At 33.8% G+C, this 17,065-nt stretch overlaps 1 protein-coding gene across 2 annotated transcripts in view; it reads right to left on the bottom strand.

Annotated features, from left to right (window-relative positions):
- The window catches only part of ASCC3 (activating signal cointegrator 1 complex subunit 3), a 372,277-nt gene that overhangs the window by 324,711 nt on the left and 30,501 nt on the right, over positions 1 to 17,065 (bottom strand). For both annotated transcript variants that reach the window (XM_078001240.1, XM_015136988.3), the window contains one exon: positions 14,991 to 15,550. In XM_078001240.1, the coding sequence (XP_077857366.1) occupies positions 14,991 to 15,550 (560 nt within the window). The remainder of the gene's footprint in view (positions 1 to 14,990; positions 15,551 to 17,065) is intronic.

Genomic DNA, 17,065 nt, shown 5'->3' with positions numbered 1-17,065 from the left:
ATACAACGCATAATACCAAGAGTGAATCTTTCTGTAATCCTACGGTAAACTATGGACTTCAACTAATAATAATGTGTAAATATTGGCTTATCAGTCATAACAAATGTACCACTCTAATACAAGATGTTAGAAGAAAATAAGGGGAGTAGATATACAAGAACTCTATATGTTTCACTTATTTTTTCTGTAAATGTAAAACTGCTCCAAAAATTAGTATATTAATTAAAAACAAAATATAGTATAAAATTCAAGATAAAAATAATTGTAAAGCTATTATCAATGAAAATGATTATTCCCTTAATGCAGGTAAATGTTTGTAAAACTGAAGGATGTGTCATTCAGAGCGTAAGGGCCGCAGTGAAAGGTTGTGGGACGCGCGCTTTCAAAGGCTGAAATCCTGGCGGCTCACGCCTGTCATCCCAGCACTTTGGGAAGCCCAGGAGGGCAGATCACTTGAGGTCAGAAGTTAGAGACCAGAGTAGCCAACATGGCGAAACCCCGTCTTTACTAAAAATACAAAATTAGCCAGGCATGGTGGTGCATGCCTGTAATCCCAGTTACTGAAGGAGAATCGCTGGAACCCGTGAGGCAGAGGGTGGAGTGAGCCGAGATAGCATCACTGCACACCAGCCTGGGTGACAGTGCAAGTGACTGTGGTTTAAACAAAAATTATCTAGCCAAATGTCTTATATATAAAAGATGCTTATCAAATCTTTGTGGAGAAAAGGAATAAGTAATGAAAGCAGGGAATCAGTGACTAATACAAGGTTGTTTTCAATGAGTTTTTGTCATTAGGTCATAAAATATAAATCTCTCTTGGAATTTCACATTAGAATTTATTTTTCACATACAATAAAATAAATGTTTAGAATATTTCAAATGTTAGCACAATTATTATTGATAGCATAAGGAAACAAGTATTTGTAAACAATCTAACATTTTTAAAGAAGAAACCCATTGTCATTGTGAAAGAAGTATATTTGTCATCACTGGGTTTCATTAGAAGACCTTTAGGCTCATCCCAACCTCTTCAGTATTTAAAAACTGGAAAACTGTCATATGTCTTATTATTTAAAACGAACACATGCTGTATGAATAAATCCCAAAACATATGTGAGAAAAAAAAAAATAAAGAGCAACAAAAGCAAAAGCTGGTTTTCTGAAAACAAGGCAAAGACTACTCTAGCAAAAAGGAGATAAGTACATCAGAGACAGATATAAGAAAGAAGTAATATAACTAAAAGCTAGCATAATTTTTTTTAATAAGAGCACATTATAAACAACTTTATAGCAAAAATCTAAGTACTCAGAAGAAATGGCTAATTTCACAAAAATATAATTATCAAACAACTTAGCAAGAGAAAGTCTGAATAAACAAACAACTACTGGAAAATTCAAATTGGTAATTGAAGTTGGTCCTCCAAAAGAGACTAGGCTGTATAACTTCAGAGGCACACTAGTATTAAATTTTCATGGATAGATAACTGCTTTCTTACAGAAACTTTTTTGAAAACACAAGAGAAAGCTGAAACTGGAATAATGTTAACTATTAACACAGAATAATTCACAAATTCTCGAATCTGGCTGAGTTTCTAGACAGAGTATAAGCATCTAAAAACCATATAATGCATCAGTGCCTACCCAATAAGCCTTCAAGGAAAAAAAAAAAAAGACACATTCTGATTCTTACACATTGAAGAAAACCGATACATTTCCTCTTTAATTACATAGAACATGCATTTTAAAAATTAGAGTTATTCTCAGAAATAGTCTGCAAATATTTTCTCCCATTCCCTAGGCTGTATTTTCATTCTGTTTATTGTTCCCTTTGTTGTACGGATGCTGTTTAGATTGATGTAATACAATTTGTCTATTTTTGCTTTTATTGCTTATGATTTGGGAGTCTTATCCAAAAAAAAACCCTTACACAGATCAATATCAAGAAGCATTTCTCTTATGTTGTTGTCTAGTGGATTTATCATTTCAGATATCAGTTAAGTCATTAAACTATTTCGAGTTAATTTTTGTACATTGTGATAAAGGTCTAGTTTCATTCTTCTGCAGATGAATATCCAGCTTTTCCAGCCCAATTTATTGAAGAAACTGTCCTTTATCCATTGTGTCTTGGGACTTTTGTCAAAAATCAGTTGGCTATAAGCCCATGGATTTATTTCTGCATTTTCTATTCTGTTCTATTGGTCTCTGTGTCTATTTTTATGCCAGTACCATGCTGTTTTGATTACTATCGTTTTGAAGTATATTTTGAGGTGTCTGGTAGTGTGATGCCTCAAGATTATTTTGGCTACTCAGGGTCTTCTGTGGTTCCATACAAATTTTAGGATTGTTTTCTCTATTTCTGTAAAGAATGTTGTGGGTATTTTGATAGGGATTGCACTGCCTGTAGATCACTTTAGGAGTATAGACATGTTATCAACATTAGTTTTTCTAATTCACCAGTACAAAATATCTTTCCATTTATTTGCATCTTCTTCAATTTATTTCATCAATGTTTTATATGTTTTCAATGTAGAGATCTTTCCCATCTCTGGCTAAATCTACTCTCAGGTATTCTGTATATGTGTAGCTATTTTAAATGGAATTGTTTTCTTGATTTATTTTTCAGATAGTTTGCTTTTAATGTATTAATATACAAATGATACTGATTTTTGTATGTTGATTTTATATCCTGGAACTTTATTAAATTTGTTTATTCTAACAGTTTTTTAAGAGTCTTTAGGGTTCCCTACATATAAGATTGGATCATGTTGTCTGTAAACAGGGACAATTTAACTCCTTCCTTTCCACATTGGATGTCTTTTACTTCTTTCTCTTGCCTACCTGCTCTGGCTAGGACTTCCAGTACTATGTTGAATAGAAGTGGCAAAAGTGTGCATCCTCGTCTTATTCCAGATCTTAAGAGAAAATGTTTTTAACTTTTCCCCATTCAATATCATGTTAGCTATAGGTTTGTCATATATGACCTATGTTATGTTGAGGTACATTCCTTCCAATTTGTTGAGGGGTTTTAATCATGAAGTGATGTTGAATTTTGCCAAGTGATTTTTCTGCATCTACTGAAATGATCATAAAGTTTTGTCCTTCATTCTACTCATGTGATACATTATGTTCATTAATTTGCATATTTTGTACCATCCTTGCATCCCTGGGATGAATCCCACTTGGTCATGGTGAATGATCCCTTTAATGTGCTATTGAATTTGGATTGCTAGTATTTTGTTGAGAATGTTTTACATGTACGTTTATCAGCAATACTGGAGTTTTCTTTTCTTGTTGTGTCCTTATGTGGTTTTGGTATCACGATAGTGCTCAGCCTGTAGCATGACTTTGGAAGTATCCACTCTTCAAGTTTCTGAAATAATTTGAGTAGAACCATTATAAGGCCTTTATTGGCAGAATTCAGAAGTAAAGCTATCAGATCCTGGAATTGTCTTTGATAGGAGATTTTTTATTACTGATTTCATCTCATTAGTTGTTACTGGTCTGTTCAGATTTTCTGGTTCTTCATGATTCAATTTTGGTAGGGTTTATGTGTCTAGGAAGGCTAATATCCAGAATAATAAGGAAATTAAATAACTCAATTGCAAAATAATCTGACAATAATCCATCAAAAATGAGCAAAAAATCTGAATAGACATTTCGCAAAAGAAAATACACAAAAGGCCAACAGGTATAGGCAAAAAATGCTCAACATCACTAATCATCAGGGAAATGCAAATCAAAACCACAAAGAGGTACCATTTCACTCCAATTAGAATTGCTATTACCAAAAAGACAAAAATAAACAAAAAACAACTATTGGTGCAGATGTGAAGAAAAGGGACCTCTTAAACACTGTCAGTAGAAATGTAAATTAGTAAAACCATTATGAAAAACAGTATGAAGGTTTCTCAAAACATTAAAAATACCACTATCATATGATCCAGCAATCCCACTACTGGGTATATATCCAAAGGAAAACAAATCAGTATGATGAAGAGAGACCTGCACTCCCATATTTACTGCAGCACTATTCACAACAGCCAAGATATGAATCAACCTAGCATCCATCAACAGATGAATAGATAAAGAATATATAGTATATACACAATGGGATACTATTCAGTCGTAAAAAGCAATGGAATCCTGTCACTTGCAACAACATGGATGAACCTGGAGGACATCATGTTAAGTAAAATAAGCCGGGCACAGTAAGACAAATACTGTTTGCTCTCACTCCCCTGTGGAATCTAAAAAAGCTGATCTCATAGAAGTAGAGAGTACAATAGTGATTACCAGAGGCTGGGGAGATTGAGAGTGGAGAGAGAATAAGTAGAGTTTGGTCAATGGGTACAAAGTTACAGTTAGAGAGGAGGAGTAAGTTATGGCCTATCTAGAGCACAGTAGGATGACTAGGGCTAACAATACTGTGTTGTGTATTTCAAAAAAGCTGGAAAAGAGAATTTTCAATATAACAAAGGAATGATAAATGTATGAGGTGATGGTTATGCTAAACACTCTGATTTGATTTTTAAACAATGTATACATGTATTGAAACATCACACTAGACCCCATAAATAGGCATAATTATGCATCCATTAAAAAAATTTTAAAAATTTTTGAAAGATGGTAAATAGTATGATCAAAAAAGTTTTTAAAAATTAGAGTTGTTCTATACATTAAAGTAATAAACAGCACACATTATAAATTACAGTAAGCATAGTATACAAAGAAAAACTGTATGCAATTTAGGAAATGTCTTTCTTTGAGATACGAAGCAATTTTAGACTTCCATATGAAATTTTAAAATGTGCATATTGAAAACTAACAATATGAAGTATAATAAGAGAAGAAAATGTTAAAACCTGAGAACAGTTTTGAATTGACAGTTCATATGGATCTGAATATGGATAATTATAAAAAGCAGATAATGTTATTTAAAACTTTATAAATTATTCTTAGTCTGAATTGTGGCACAGAAAGTTATTAAGTATTCATACATTATAAAATAAGGTAATAAATAACATAAGAAAATGACCATGAAAATTATGACAGCATTTATTTATCTCTTAAGAAGAATTTCTATGCAAATTGTGGCTGTTTGCAGAGAATTAGATAAATTATATTTACAGAATAACTAATGCTTATTATTTACAGGTACTTAATCTACATAACAATTTAACAAAGCTAAAACTAAGGTCACTTGCAACTTCATTAAGACAACTTGGAATGTGAACACTATTTATTCCTCACATACTATAATTAATTAGCTGCACAGTAAATAAGTCAAAGCTAGGAACCACTACATATTTAAAAGCTTACTTTACATTTTCATGTATATGCCAAATTGACAGCTTCCTTGATTCTTAGATATTCTGATATTAATTGTCTCATAAGACAAGTTTCAACCATTATGTGTGTATGTATGTGTGTGCTCATGCATGCATACACATATATATATATAACTTAAAATTTATGTATTAAATCTTAAATATTTGAGTGAATGCTTACAGCAATTTCTAAATGTAATAACCATACTTATTTATGTTTACAAACTGATATCCAAAATGTTTTTAATTTATCTCAAACACAATTAACAGAAACGTATCTTTGTTTTACTAATAAAATGCATTTATCTTATTTCTTCCCCATATCAATATATTACATGTAACTGTCAATATGTCTAATCCAAGTACCCATGTGCTCTTCCAAATCATTCCTAACAACATTCATTATATCACGTACAATTTTCCAGCATTCTGTCTTAAAAGCATGTATGAAAGATCCAAAAGGAGAGGACAAAAGAAAGCAAGATAATGGGAGGAGGTTGATTAAACTTTGTTAGATTACCTTTTATCTCCCCAAACTTGAAAGTACTTGGCACAGACTACAGAATTAATGACTGAATAAATGAATGAATGAACAGTATCAAACAGAGAAGTAGTATGAAATTTGTCAAACTGTCTTACTCTCTGAACAACCAGTCCAATCAAGAGCAAATTAGTTCAAAATCTGTTATTGCCATAAATTGGAAACATATATTTAAGCTCCTCATTGTGAGCTTAATATGTTAATAATGCATTTTTACCCACATCTATAACAAGACAATATATGACCTCAACAATGCTTCAGGTTGACAGGTATCTTAAAAGTCATAAAAATCCAACTTTCCACAAATCTCAGCAAAAGTGATGATTCAGCATGTGCATTTACATCTTCAATAACAAGTCTCACTATTTGCCAAAAGAGGTTGATATATTTAAAGGACTTTGAAAATTGAAAAGGTTTAACTGAGCTAAGATCTGTCCTCACATATATTTTACCCAGAAGTCCTAGTTGTAACCCTTGGACTACCCTTCTTCCATATACAGCTCTTCGAGTACTATGCTCATCTCTATCTCACTGGAGCTTTCTCTTTAGAAGGACTACCAACTGCAGTTTTTTTCTTAAGTGGGAAAAAAGCAACATACAACCAAGAGAAATAAAAAATATGGCTTGGGTTTTCCTAATACAGATTAAAAAACTTAAAAGATCTGTAATAGCGGATAAATCACTTCAAGAATGTTGACCTTTCCTAAACGTTACACTCAGCTAAAAGTAGAACACAGGATTCTTGAGTTTTTCCTCATGAAAATGGTATCCCTTTTAAAGTAAAAATAGTAATGAATAACCTAAAATAGCAGACAATGTGGAAGTGAAAAGAAACTTGGGAGAAAATAGGCATATCACTTTAGAGTATACAGTATGAACATATTCAGACATATACCCACAAATTAAAGACAGACAAAAGATACATCTGATCCAAATAACTTTCCACCCAAAACCAGGGAGTACTTTTGTATGCAAAATGTTTAGTGATAGGAATACATTCAAAAAGTTTATATACACATGAGTAAATATTTAGGATAAGAGTCTTTTTGTTTTCATTTTTGACAGGCTCTTACTCTATCACCAGCCTGGAGGGCAGTGGCACAGTCATAACCACTAAAGCCTCAACCTCCCAGGCTCAAGCGATCCTCCCACCTCAGCTTCTCAAGTAGCTGGGACTATACGCACGTGCTACCACGCCTGGCTAACTTTTTTTTCTTTTTTTAGCATAAGAGTCTTTATTGCAATGTTATTTATAATAGCAAAAAACTAGATAAAACTTGAATCTTCAATAGCAGATAATACTACTACTCTGCAACCATTAAAAATTATTACATTATAGATTATTCTCATTAAAACAAGCATTACAAAATGTTAAGGAACATAAAAGCAGGTTCAAAATTATATATCCTGTATGACCTAGTTTTTAAGTATTTTTATTTTAAAAGATATATACTCCAAAATATTTGCAGTGATTATGACTGAATAATGGTGGGTTCATAGATGATATAGTTCCTGCATTCTGCTTACATATGACCTAAATTTTCTGAAACTATGACATATTTTTCAAAATTAGAAAAATATAGTTGTATTAAAAATGGGTGGCAATAAAAAGGGAAATTTCCATCACTATACTGAAAAAAAAAGAGAAAAAAATTGATTGGTATCTAATGAAACACTATGGCTTCACTAGTAGCCATAAACTGAGAAAATTAGAAGGACATAAGAGGAAAAATGGTGGCAAAATCACAATAAGTAACAAATCAAAAAATGTTCTTTCCTTTGGAAAGAGTCATTCTCTTACTACTACTTTTGCTTGCATCTTCTCCTACAGAGAATGTTAGCTTAAAAAAGAAAAGAGTGGAACAAAACCCATAAATATTGAATGCTAGCTACAGCAAAGGAGACAGTAGTAATATCCTAGCCCTTCAAATAAGTTCAGGTATGCAGACCCTGACAGAGCATATCACGAGGTTCAAGAACCACTTATACATTTGATCTCAGAATCATTGCTATCTCTTGAGAAATATTCTTTTTTTTTTTTTTTTTTTTTTTTTTTTTGAGACGGAGTCTCACTCTGTCGCCCAGGCTGGAGTGCAGTGGCCGGATCTCAGCTCACTGCAAGCTCCGCCTCCCGGGTTCACGCCATTCTCCTGCCTCAGCCTCCCGAGTAGCTGGGACTACAGGCGCCCACCACCTCGCCCGGCTAGTTTGTATTTTTTTAGTAGAGACGGGGTTTCACCATATTAGCCAGGATGGTCTCGATCTCCCGACCTCGTGATCCGCCCGTCTCGGCCTCCCAAAGTGCTGGGATTACAGGCTTGAGCCACCGCGCCCGGCCTGAGAAATATTCTTTTAAAAAAATAATAAGTGTAAGATGAAGGCAAAAGTCCCCAATTTGAAAAAAGAAAAGATAAAAATGATGGACTGTGAAAACTACTTAATTGTCAGCTTAACATCAAAAAATGGCAATGTGAATTTAAAAAAAAAAAGTCATGACAAAATAATTCTTATGAGATTATTAGGTTAGCGGTTCTTAAATTGGCAAAGCAACTGGAAGTGTGACATCGTTGAAGATGATGGGGCAAAGCATTCTACATGTCAGTACTATTAGAAGACTAAACAGCTGTATCCAAATTGTGTTGATAACGGATTAATGTCAACATAGAAGAAAACTGAAGTTGTACATATTAAAAAAAAAAAAAAGACTAAGGAATGAAAAACATAATTGCCATCATATGTTTAAAAGATAGTCATATAGGAGTAGATGCCTGTGACTTTGTTGCCCCATTGCACACATATAGGACTGAATGGCAGTAGGAGTATTATCAGTTAGCAAAAGAAATAATTTACAAGATAACTACTCCAGAAAGAGATGGGATAACATTTGAATAAAAGAAGCTCTTCATCAGAATAAGTATTCCTCATTACATGAGGATCACCATTTCCATGGAATTCTAAACACACAAATACCACACTGGATGGAGAAATTCTATGATTCTAAACATTCTTGTAAAGGATAATTTTCAATTCAGGCAGCAGGGTAGAGGCTCTTCTGATTATTTGGTGAAAGACAACAAAAAACCAATACATATTGGTCCTCATAGCTGAAAGGACACTTTTAATTCCAATCTGGCTGATGTGGTATCATAGCTCAGCAATACTAAGGCTACCAAAAACAATGTACAGCACCTAACGAATGGAGAGCCTTTTCATAAAGCACTAATATGAATCTTTCAGTACAGCAACATTTTAAATACCTTATTCTAGTTACAAAAAAAAAAAAAAACTACTACACCCTCTTTATCAAATTGTAATACACACATTAAATGAGAGGTTCTCAAAGTGTGAGCCAGAATCTCTAAGATCCTTTCAGAAGATACATGAGGTGAAAATTGTTTTCATAATCATACTAAAACATTATTTAACTTTTTCATTCTCATGTTCCCATGAGCATAATGTAGTGGATTTTTGCAGAGGCTACATAATGTAATGTGTGATATCAGAATATACTGAATACAAAAGTATATATGAGAATCTAGCTGTCTTCTATTAAGCCAAACATTGAAATCATTTATAAAAATATGATACAATGCCACTCTTCATACTTTCCTGATTTTAGAAAATAGTTATTATTCATTAAAATGTTATTTATACTATAGTAATATGATAGATTTAGTATTTATTATTTTAAATGATTTGGGGCTGGGTGCAGTGGCTCATGCCTGCAATCCCTGCACTTCAGGAGGCCGTGGCGAGAGGATCACTTGAGGCCAGAAATTCGTGACCGGTCAGGGCAACATCACAGAACCCTGTCTCTACAAAAACATTCTTTAAAAAATTAGTTGCATGTGGTGACGCATCCTTGTAGTCCTAACTACTAGGGAGTCTGAGGCAGGAGGATTGCTTGAGCCCAGGAGTTACAGGTTATATAAGCTGTGGTCATGCCACTACACTCCAGCCTGGGTAACAGAATGAGACTCTGTCTCTGAAAGGATAATAAGAAAGACTAAAAAAAGAATGATTTAATAGACACTTATTAAATTAATATAGTAAAAATTTTCAATTTTGATTCCTAATATAGTAAATATCAATAGAGCTCAATAACAAAGAAAAAGTATATGAGGTTCTCAGTAATTTTTAAGAGTCCAAAAGAGTTTTGAGAACAAAAAACTTGAGAATCATTGTATTAAAGCAAGCTAATTATTCTCCACCAAATTTTCAAAGGATGATAGAATCATTTCTGACGCAAATAAGTTCCAAAAACTACACAGTCTTCCCTCAGAAGACAATCTAGCCAAATAACTCACACTGCTGGACATCAGACACATAACTGGAGGTTCAGAAATGAACTTGCATGGGTCAAGTAATGCCATCTGCCTAGAGTCAAGAGATAATACTAACAGCAAATGTCAAATCACAAATGCTATAAAGCAGCAGCCCATCTGCACAAAAGCAAACTACGGTTGTATCAATAAAATCAAAACTCACTTTTTCTAAAAACTGATTACACAGTAACTCTATCAATATTTACAGCAGCATTAATAGCTTTGCAAATAGCATGTAATATTGAAATAGTACTGAGATATGTATACTTCAATATATCTCCAATATGCCAGCCTTTCAGATCCCACTTTACATATTTCTCAAGTTTTTTTTTTTTATTAACAGCTTTTCCATCTTAACAAGAACTATTAATATCAGAGCTCACTTCAAAAACTTAATCCAAAAGATTTTCTTTAGGGTAGTCAGACATTAAAAAGCCAGGTAGGAAAAAAATAAAAATAATTAAATAATTCCCTGAATTGAGACCTCACTTTTAAACATCACTTTATTATTTGAAACATCCATAGATAAGAAGGCATAGATAAAAATTTATTTACTGATATATAAGGTATACACCTAAATAAAAGTTTGATTATACAACTATATGGTGCAAACACTTGAGAACCTGGTCTGTGAAACATTAAGTCTCATATATATTATCTCACAAATCCACACAGCAACACTGTGAAGTAAATATTTCACAAATTAGAGAAATGGGGTTCACAAGAGCTTAGTAATTTGCCCATAGTCAGTAAGACATAAGCAAACAGAGACAAAATTTGGCCTGGCTTTATAAGAAAAGAAATTCCTTCAAAGAGCCTTGCCAGTTAATGTTCTTTTCTTCAAAAAATCTGATGGCATACTAGATAGGAATGGTAGATCTATGCTGAGAAAAAAAGTCCCAGAATTTCTACAACTCTCTTGCTTTGTGACTTTAGTAAACAACTGAACCTCAGTTTTCTTCACCTTTATAAAGAGGATATCATTCCTACACATTGCAGGACTGTGAAGAAGCTGGGTAGGTCAAAGAAGAAAGCCTGGTTCAGGTTCATACATAACAGGCACTTAAAACCTGGTAGCTTTACTATTGTTAATACTACTACTTTCTAGGGTAAAATTTTCTGTTGAAATTCCATTAATTATACCATTCCAATAGAACGAATCCTACTGCTACAAGTCTGGTTCTGAAACAGCAGCAGCAGGAAGATAATCTCTACCAATAATGGACAGGTTTTGATTAAGAAAATAACATGGAGTATTCAAGTCTTATTCACTTCCAGGTGTTAAAATGCACTTCTAAAAGTGAATACAATTCAAGAACATAAAGAACCTTAAAGATCTTCTAGCCAATCAAATTCTAAGGCTTAATCATAATGCCTACAGTCTTACCTGGAAAATTACAGAAGCCAAAAGAAGAAATGCTCTTAGAAGAAAGTAACACAGAGGCTCAAGGCAGGGAGGGAAAAGGGGATGATATTCGCAAAAGCTAAGAAGCGTGTTATTTTATTAGTACAACATACAGGAGAACACAAATGTACTTTCTAACTCATCTTAAACAGGTCTAAAACAGGAGAACATAGACGTACTTTCTATGTAATAAATTCTCTGAGGAATTATTAAAACTTATCTTAAGCAGGGTCTAAAAGTTTCATCCTTTTATTTCAGCCAATTCCTTATTTGAAACTCTAAAAGGAAAAGATCTTGTTTCTAAAGAAATTTTGAATTAAGAGTAGATGTCAATAATTCCCCTACATAAATTTAAGATGCTTAGCTTCAAAACACAGGAATATGTACAAATCTACTTAAACTCCAGTGCGCCTGTGTACTTTGTCAGAATGTCTGAATTTACATCCTGGATCCACTATCTACTCTGTAACTCCAGACAAATTTCCCAGCATCTCCACACTCAATTTGCTAATCTATAAAATATCTGCCACCAGCAATCAATAATCTATGGGGCTGACAAAGCATTTACTTAAGGTACCAGCAAAGCAGACCAGGAAAGTTAGAAAAACTTCTCAAAAAGGAACTTGATGTTTGAAAAAGACATCAACTTTATCACCATGGTAATAAATGAAATTTTGTTAGATTTTCTTATGTTTGCTTTAGTATGCTATTTTTTAAAAAATTTTCATCACATATGGGAGGGGATGAGAAATGCCTCAGAGTGTAACCTTTTCAGTTCTTAGGGCTTCTAACATCTTAATCTAGCACTGCCTATCTCAAAGCACTGCTATAAAGATTAAATGAAGTCATGCACAGAAAGCACTTAACATAATGCCTTGTCATGTAATAATGTCAGTTGTTGTTATTACTATTGTCATTAGTCTTATTCCTCTCCACGTTTCAGTTGGAAACCTTCTCACACAGTCTTTGTGGCAAATGTAATCATATGAATATACTTTTTATTCCCATGTTTCTAACACTAGTGTAATAATAAAATAAAGGTCTTTTTAAAAAAGATGTTTAATAGCTAGCCCTTAAAAATGGCTTTATCATCAATTAGTCATTAGGTCAATAAACTATTCAGAGCTGGGAAACCACAGGTTGAGAAGAATTTTTGCCATCAGCATAGAAGTAGCTTTATATGCTTATTATATGCTTTTCTTAGATTATATGTAAAAATATTCCCATTTTTACATTTCTGGAGCAAGAGCACACAGCATGCTACTTAAACATTCCTATTTAAATAAAGACTCAAGTAAAAGCTTAAAAAGAAATAGAAATTAACTGTTATCATATGAACTGACTGATTATGCTCTTTTAAATTATCCTCTTTCCAGGTTTAAGTATGTAGAAGTAAATAGAAAACACATAAGGTATAGCACACCCTAAAGTGAAAACAACACTGGTCAAGAACAATTGTAGTGAAACAACTGTAGGGAAACAACTGTAGAAAACTACTAAAGCATCACTTGAAAATTATACTGAAAATTTTCCAGAACAACAGAATGTAACATATAACAGCAAAGAATTATATCTAAAATATAAATTATGAATAACCTAAACTGCAGAACAAAAATTAAGATAATGATTCATTTTTATACACAAACAGGAAAACCAAAACACTGACTATATAAAACCATATAGAACTACCACTCAAGCCACTGACGGGATGTGAAATAATAACTTACATGTTAAACTATCCATTAACCCTGGTTGAAAAAAATCATTGAACCAAACTATGTAGGCTTCAGGGTGGCTTGTCATATACCTTAACAAGGTGCACAGCCCTCACCTCCTTTGGCTCTTACCTATCTGCATACCCTTGTTTCTCAGCACTCCACCTTTGCATCTTGCATGCTTGCTGTACAGAGCTACAGCTCTCTGAAAGCAGTGTTCAAGCCTGAAATATGCTTACCTTTCTGGTCCATTTGAAAGAGTTAAATCTAGTCATATCTGAAGACTTGGTTCAAGCTTAACCTTCTCTATGCATACTTTTCCTCATACTAACACCTCTATAAAATCTATGACTTGTTCTTTTATGCACCCATTTTCTTTGCATGTACTATTATAATACCTATGATATTTCAATAGAGTTACTTGTTGACACGTCTCCTCCTGCCAGACAATTAATTCTGAGAACAAGTTTACTATCTTATTCATCCTTTTATGTTCAGTAAATAGCACTGTACCTAGCAATACAATAAGCATACAGTAAATATATGAAAATGAAGCTATTATAAAAAAAATCTAGAACAAATATTCCCCTTCAAACAATCAGATTCAGTTACATACTTTAAAATTGTGGTGAAAGACTAAGAAATACAAACTTACTATAGATACTCAGAAGTGAAAGTAATGGTTTTATGGCTCACTAAGAAAAGAAAATATCCATTAATTAGATATGTATAAGTTTCAGTTTACTATAATCATAACTGGATAACTGCTATTATGATGAGCAAATATTAGTAAAATTTTCTTCATAAATCACAGTTTTTAAATATTATGTTCAGAATGTTAGAGAAAATTTAATAGTGTAGAACAGATCTGATATAAATTAAACCAAATGTAAAACATTCAAGGTAAATAAGACTGATCACAGAATTAATGATATAATACCTTACTTCCAAACTAATGTTAGTCGGCATAACACCTATCACTACCATGGGTTAAGTCCTCTAATACCTACTTAGTTAATTCTCTTTTCTCTGAAAAATACAGCTAGTATTTTTTCTGTATTTCTGATACTTAATGTGATTTAAAAATTCTTAATTCCAATAATAACAAGGAAATAATCACAATTACCACATAATCATTATTTACTATGTTACTTACCATTTTGCGTATATCATATTCAATCCTTATAACAATTCTCTGTCTTGATATTGGTGTCTCCTTGAGATAGCCCAACAAGAAAACTGAGCTTCTGAGATATTAAGTTACCTAAAGTGTCACAACCAGTAAGTGGAAAGGGAAGAACAAACTGATTTCAAAGCCTGTCCTTTCTACAACAGTAGGCCATCTCTCTTAATCTTTCATGAAATATGTTACTCATTGAATTTGTCCAGTATTAAAATTAAGTTGACATCAAATCAGCACTGTCCCAGTAACCAGGGCATGTGGACAACCAACTATTGCCTGCTGACTCCTCTGCTACACTCATTACACTTTCAGACCTCCTGTAACTATCCAGTGGGAACGTATATACAGGCCTGCTATGTGAAACCATTTGGCTATAGATTCAACTACAATACAGAACATTAAAGAACTTTCTTTGCTAACCAACCATGTTTAAAAACACTATTTCATTAAGATAGTTTACATTAATATAAAAAAATCAATCATTTCAACTATACCTCATCCTGAAGTTCATCACCACTTTTAATAGAAGCAAGCATATCATACAAAGTACAGCAAAGATCTTCTACTCTTGGCACTTCAGTCATTTCCTTCAAAGTTGAATTTAAGTACTTTTCAACTTCACACCACAAAAAGGAGCCATTTGTTTTTTCCACAGGCTTGAGTTCTGGGGTGCAAGCCTCCTGGAGATGTTCATTCAGAAACTTCTTGTAATCTAGGCTTATAGTTTTCTGAGTTTCACCATTTACTGGCAGTTCGTCAAAGTGGTCCAAATCATGCATGTCAAATGAAAACGCTAAATTTTTACCAAAAAAAACCCTATCGCCATGTTCTTTTTCTGTCACCTGCACAAGAGCAGTAAGATCATCTTGACTAAAGTGAGAAATAATTCGATTAGTAGCATTACAAGCTGCAGTGGCAGATGATGATGGAAAGGGGCCAAACATCTGTTTGATAGCCTTTGTTTCCTTGTGACCAACAGAGTCCTTCAAGTGAAATGTCATGAAGAGAAATGCAGCCCCACTTTCAATTGCTTCTCTGCCATTATCAGTTCCAACTATTCAAAGACAAAAGAAACAGTATTAGCTCAATTGAATCATGGTTCAAGTTACGATCTTCCAAAAAATTACCACAAATATTCTCCTGAGTAAATCTAACAGTCAAATCATAACAACAGACCAGGTGTAGTGGCTCCATATAATCCCCACACTCTGGAAGGTCAAGGCAGGAAGATCATTTGAGTTCAAGACCAGCCTGGGCAACATGGTGAGAACCAGCTCTACAAAAATTTTTAAAAATTAGCCAGGCATGGTGGTGCGCACCTCTAGTCCCAGCTACTCAGGAGGCTGAGGTGGAAGGATCGCTTGAGCCTGGAAGGCTGGGGCTGCAGTGAGCCATGATTGTGTCACTGTATTCAGCCTGGGCAACAGTTGTGAGACCTTGTATAAAAAACAACAAAAACATAGCAATAAAGATAGCCAATTTAAGGAGCAGGAACCAACCCATTCCTGAAAAAGTATTTATTTCCCAAAGAACTACTTTAGGTAAATAAATCATTATCAGTAATTATTATGTATCTAAGTACAGAAACTACCTAATAACAATCCTTACCACTTCTTTCTAAAAACCACTTGAGGCACTAGCTAAAACTCACTTTAAAACTAATTTTAGGCCGGGCGCGGTGGCTCAAGCCTGTAATCCCAGCACTTTGGGAGGCCGAGACGGGCGGATCACGAGGTCAGGAGATCGAGACCATCCTGGCTAACACAATGAAACCCCGTCTCCACTAAAAATACAAAAAAATTAGCCGGGCGTGGTGGCGGCGCCTGTAGTCCCAGCTACTCGGGAGGCTGAGGCAGGAGAATGGCGGGAACCCGGGAGGCGGAGTTTGCAGTGAGCCCAGATAGCGCCACTGCACTCCAGCCTGGGCGACAGAGCGAGACTCCGCCTCAAAAAAAAAAAAAAAAAAAAAAACAAACTAATTTTAAAGATTGATTTGATGAGCTAGTTAAATAAACCAAAGTAAGGTACAGAAAACAACCTGAATTACAGACTTTTGGAGCTTCAAGGAAACCTCAAAAACCTATAATTTTCTTTCCAATTTGTACCATAAACCTGAGATGGCAAGAAATATTTCTATAGTTGTCATTCAAAAACATTTAATACCATCAAGGATATTTATTAAGCTGAAGATAAAGTTAGTCATATTATAAAATAAAAAAGAACGCTCCTGTTTAAAAGAGGCTATAAGTAAATACAAGAAGAATCAGCCTCTAATTTATTTAAGGCATTTTCTCATATCCAATTTTCTCAAATAAAAAAAGAAAAGCATCTGTATTTCTGACATGTGTTTCAAAGAATATTCTTAGGGAAGAAAACAAGAATTTAAATCTTCAAAAGGCCCCCAAAGCCTATGTGACTTACCTAAATACTGGTAAAGTTAATAATGTAATGAACACTGGTATCTTCCTAAAAAACATGACTGCAGTTTCTCCCGCCTGTAATCCCAGCACTTTGGGAGGCCGAGGTGGGTGGATGACCGAGGTGGGTGGATCACCGAGGTCAGGAATTC

This window comes from Macaca mulatta, chromosome 4 (assembly GCF_049350105.2).
Source record: "Macaca mulatta isolate MMU2019108-1 chromosome 4, T2T-MMU8v2.0, whole genome shotgun sequence".
Classification (NCBI taxonomy): domain Eukaryota; kingdom Metazoa; phylum Chordata; class Mammalia; order Primates; family Cercopithecidae; genus Macaca; species Macaca mulatta.
Note: the sequence above shows the minus strand (reverse complement) of the source record. Positions and strands in the feature narration are given on the sequence as shown.